Source organism: Gadus chalcogrammus, chromosome 18 (assembly GCF_026213295.1).
Source record: "Gadus chalcogrammus isolate NIFS_2021 chromosome 18, NIFS_Gcha_1.0, whole genome shotgun sequence".
Classification (NCBI taxonomy): domain Eukaryota; kingdom Metazoa; phylum Chordata; class Actinopteri; order Gadiformes; family Gadidae; genus Gadus; species Gadus chalcogrammus.
Window position 1 is genome coordinate 9,233,050 of NC_079429.1, and position 4,981 is coordinate 9,238,030.

A 4,981-nucleotide genomic window follows, 5' to 3' on the forward strand; every position below is an offset into this window, starting at 1 on the left:
AACGCCTTGTTCCCAAATAGGGAGGCTTTCTGTGTAATCGCTTGTTGAAACCATTTAACTACCCTTTCATTATGGGATGATTTCATTTCCAACCGTTGCTGTCTTCATTTAAGCATCCGCTTTACAACCCAAATGGGATTTCAAGTTGGTATTTGATGTCAACGTCAACAAAAGGTCAATGACCTTAAAAGGCAGTGTACAGCACAGGATTTTGCCATCATACAAAAAAACAAAAGGGTTCTTTCATTCCTGATCTATTGACATCAAGTTAACGCTGTCCAGAAATTAACAACATAATCTGTGACCATCTAGGCATGGATCAATACACAGCAGTATCATTAAATAATGCACATGTACACCTTGCTCAGATCACAGTAATAAAAACACAGGGACAACACATTCTTTTGCAAGAAAAGCAAGCACTTGCATTCAGCTTAAACCTCCTCTTTCTAGCAATTCCATAAGGAGGGTGTAGAAAGTAAGAGTCTCTTCATCTAGCCAGTACATAATATGAGCAATAGTAAACTTTAGCACTGCACTCATGCATCAAATTGGGAATGAAGTAGAATGTATTAATTCCTGTTTAAATGGTTTAACATTCACCCTATTCTCATCCCCTCCCTTAAAGGCCTCCGTCTATATCCCCCCAGAGTTGATTGGGAAAAGGTTGGGGGGGTGGGATTAGCATTAAATGATCTTCTTTCATCTATCAATAAAACAACTGATCCCCTCAGACCAACTGGGGGGCCAATCTCACCCAGGTCATACATCACACCTTGTTGATCAACTTAGAGGGAGTCGACCCAAAACAGAAAGTGTACCTTTCTGTTTTGTATAACGTAGAGAACAGGTGTTTTGTTATAATGTTGTTTGGGATCATTTAAACAAAGAGCAATACAGTCAGCAGCGTTAAAGACTAAGAGTCAACCAGGTAGCAGGACGGGGCAGGTTGTTCGGGTATCCTTCAAGAGCCTGCGAATAAAGGAACAAACATTTTTGCCTGGCTCCTCTGGTCAGCCCGGGACAAAGTACTCGGAAACCGCACCTAGTTCTGAAGGATCCTCCATGGCGAGCTAGCCGACCATGAGTAAACAAGAAGGACCTTCCTCTACACTACAGGAACTACACTAGAATGTGCATGCATGTTAGGGCACTTCGATGCCTCCGCGTTGGGGGGGGGGGGGGGGGGAGGGGAAACAAGGGTTCCCCGCGGGCCAGCTCCTCAGTTGGAGGTCTCCGCGCTGCTGGCCGTGTGGACGGCCTTCCTGGAGGCGGCGTGGGGCCTGTTCCCCGCCCCCTTCTTCAGCGCGCAGCAGAACAGCTTGCCGAAGCCCTTGCGGAAGTGCCTGGAGACCAGGGCGTACACCACGGGGTTGAGGCAGGAGTTCACGTAGGCCAGCAGGTGCGAGAGGATGCGCAGCGCGTAGGTGGTGTGGTTGAGCGGGAACGGGCCGAACCACATGCACAGCACCAGCAGGTGGTGGGGCAGCCAGCAGAGGCCGAAGAGCGCCGCCACCGCGACGAGCATCTTGGTGACCCGCCGCTTGGCCCGGCGGGACTCCGACACGTCGGGGGTCCGGGGGGGGTCAGCGCTGGTCCACAGGTGGCGCACGGTGCGGGCGTAGGTCACGCCCAGCACGGCGAAGGGGAGGAGGTAGCCGAAGACCAGGGTGCACATGTCCATGGCGAGGCGGGGCGCGGGCTCCCACACGGGGAGGCAGGCCCGGCCGCCGCCCAGCTCCACCTGGCGGTAGTAGCTGAGGTAGGGCCCGGAGAAGAGCAGCGCCAGCAGCCACACCAGGGAGATGGACGCCAGGGCATTCCTGGGCGTCCTCATCTGCCTGGAGTGCAGCGGGTAGCAGATGGCCTGGTACCTGCTTCCACAGGGCGGCAGCGCAGCGGTTATATTTAACTTTATATTTAATAAAGTATGGAAGGGTTTTGTTATGTTTGTTTGCGTAAGACTTTAGGCAGCTGCCAAACGGGCTGAGAATCGTCTAGATTGTCATGTGTTTAGGTCAAAAATTGGAAATCAATATACATAATTTGGATGAAAGTGTACTGATGTATATAGAATGAATTAATTGTAGTCCATATGAATCACTGCAATAAATCACTACAGCAAAACACAACGGCAATAATAATATAAGTGATTGTTAAATGTTTATAGAGCTCTAATGTTTACAGCCCATTCAGTTAAGTTGCATTGTGCCTTTGACACACCCTTTGCATTACGAATCAATGACTTGCACATCTCGGAGATTAATAAATAACGCACCTGTCCAATGACACAGCTGCCAGGGTGAAGATGCTGGCGTGCATAGTCAGAAATATAAGAAAGTGGACCACTTTGCAGAACACCGGGCCGAACACCCACTCGTCCATGGTGTAAATGGTGGCTTGAAAGGGCACACAAAAGACAATAAAAGACAGGTCTGCAATCCCCAGGTTAAAAATAAACAAACTTGTCGTCTTGGTGTTCATCTTCCCAGTGCGAAAAAGCACAGCAAGGACCAGACAGTTTCCCACCGTGCCGACCAGGAAAATCAGCGAGAACGCCAGAGAAATGAAAGCGGTCTCGAGTTTCCATGCGACCGTGGTGGAGTTACAAGAGAAAAGATCCATGTTTGCATCATTTACACCCATTGTCCAAAACCAGCGGACTGAGGAAAAAGTGTGCAGGGGGTAAGAATAGGATGCGAATGACCTCAAGAGCAGCACCGTTTGGTCATGCCAGGGTGGTAGCAGCAGCACGTTAAGAAAGACCTGCACACGGTTTACAATCCCAATCGATCAATGCAAAACATGGGTCGTCTCGTCCTTCTGCAGCCACTTCACATTTTCGAAGCAGCAACTTTTGTAGTTTGTCCTTCGTTGGCCTATTAGAATAAGCTAAAGTGTTATCGAAGCGTAATGACGCTGTTTCAATTCGCTGACAATAGCAGATAATTAGTTATACAAACGTTGTCATCTTAATTGGACTAGCCGGCGACTAGGGCACGGTGGGTAGCCTACCTGGTTGATGAGTAGACGAACACGTGTGTGTCTGAAATCTTCCAATTCTGGATTGGTAGTGTTTGGCGCCGTCAAGTGGACTCATTTTGTACAACCCGTTTGAAACTTGGCCGGTGTAAGTTCCATATTGGCTCGGCTACCAGATCGGCTCGGGGTCCGTCGTCTGCTGATTACGTCACACAATACGCTATCTACAGCAATAAGGTCTTTTATGGCTTAAATTAAAGAGCCTGTAATGATCTTTCATTTTGAACATAGACCATTCCCAACCTATCTGTATGGATAGTTTTCTTCTAAAAACAAAACATCCCTCGGAATCATCTTGGCTGTTAAGATAAGCCGTCCGTGTTGCCAGATTGGGCACATTTTCAGCCTGATTTGGCTACTTTGAATCACGTTAGGCTGGAAAAACGGGATATATGCCCAATCTGGCAACACAAACCGAAACTAGACAGACCTACTCGCGCTCACACATGTGCTCGCTGTGGTTGCTATGACGACAGCCAGAGCTACAGCACAAAACAGCCAATCACAACTGTCCCTTAGCAGCCAATCACAATGTAGCCTACGCCCATTCAAGCGTACAGCCAATGATATTGTGTAACGTAATCAGCAGACGACGGACCCCGAGCCGATCTGGTAGCCGAGCCAATATGGTACTTACACCGGTTCGTGATTCTTCAGCCCAAGCATGCTGGACATTCTACAGTCCACCAGATGTCGTCAGCGTATCTGTCTGTCCGACATGCCTGTTCGATTTATTCTGGGCGGTAAAAATAAGCCTGTTGGTCCGAGCTGATGCTGATGACTTTATGAAAAAAAGTTTTGAAAGCGATAACATTACTTTTTTTAATTCTGCAGAAAGCCCTGACTTCCAGATGTAGGGCTGATTGTATCAATAAGATTGAGTTAAATGTTACGTTTGCATTTGTATACAATTCAATTCCTTCAGTAGTTTTGTTTCGTCTTGGCACGGGAATGCTTTTTTTTTAAACAAATTAAACAAACATTAGTTAAAAAGGTCAAAACAAATGAGTAAACCATCCGCCCGATGTCTTACTTATACTGTGGTTGTAGGAACTACATTCCAACCCATGTTAAGGAAAGGAACAAAAACATCTGTTGTACTATGTATGATATGACGTGAGCCATGCAGGCTTCACTTATCCGCTGACAGGGGCCAGATCACTGTGTGTGCCGAGAGAAGCCGAGCGGCTCGCAGTACAGATGAGCATCGATGCACCTCAAACAGTTAAATATTTAGTTTGGTGAAGCTCAGCTAGTCTACCGGCACACAATTAATCTCCTCAAATGAGAGAGTTGGGTCAAACAAACCATTATTCTCTCTAGGGAGAACATGCTTGTGTGTGTAGTGGTGTTTGTGTGTGTGTGTGTGTGTGTGTGTGTGTGTGTGTGTGTGTGTGTGTGTGTGTGTGTGTGTGTGTGTGTGTGTGTGTGTGTGTGTGTGTGTGTGTGTGTTTTTGAGAGAGAGAGTGAAGTGGTGTGGTGTGCGAAAATCTTTGTGTGTGTGTGTGTGTGTGTGTGTGTGTGTGTGTGTGTGTGTGTGTGTGTGTGTGTGTGTGTGTGTGTGTGTGTGTGTGTGTGTGTGTGTGTGTGTGGGGGGGGTGTGTGTGTGGGTGTGGGGGGGGTGTGTGTGTGTGTGTGTGTGTGTGTGTGTGTGTGTGTGTGTGTGTGTGTGTGTGTGTGGGGGTGTGTGTGTGGGGGTGTGTGGGGGTGTGTGTGTGTGTGCATGTATGTGTGTGTGTGTGTGTATGTGTGTGAGGGTGTGCGAATTGCCGTTGGACGGTCTGTGTGTGTCTGTTTGTGTGCGTGTGTGTGTGTCCGTGCGAGTGTGTTTACTTCAGAATGTCATTGAGCATAGGAGTCTTCCAAGCTACAATTGGGAGTAGAGTTAAATTCCATACAAAGAAAATAAATCATTCCGGTAGTTTCTTTTTTCTCAGGA

At 47.7% G+C, this 4,981-nt stretch overlaps 1 protein-coding gene across 1 annotated transcript; it reads right to left on the reverse strand.

Moving 5' to 3' along the window:
* Nucleotides 1-1,222: 1,222 nt before the first annotated feature.
* LOC130371343 (galanin receptor 2a) lies at nucleotides 1,223-3,021 on the reverse strand. The gene is made up of 2 exons (XM_056577091.1): nucleotides 2,279-3,021; nucleotides 1,223-1,874 (listed from the first exon to the last, which is right to left on the reverse strand). Exons 1-2 carry the CDS (start codon nucleotides 2,644-2,646, stop codon nucleotides 1,223-1,225), a joined length of 1,020 nt encoding a protein of 339 aa, XP_056433066.1. The 5' UTR covers nucleotides 2,647-3,021.
* Nucleotides 3,022-4,981: the final 1,960 nt, after the last annotated feature.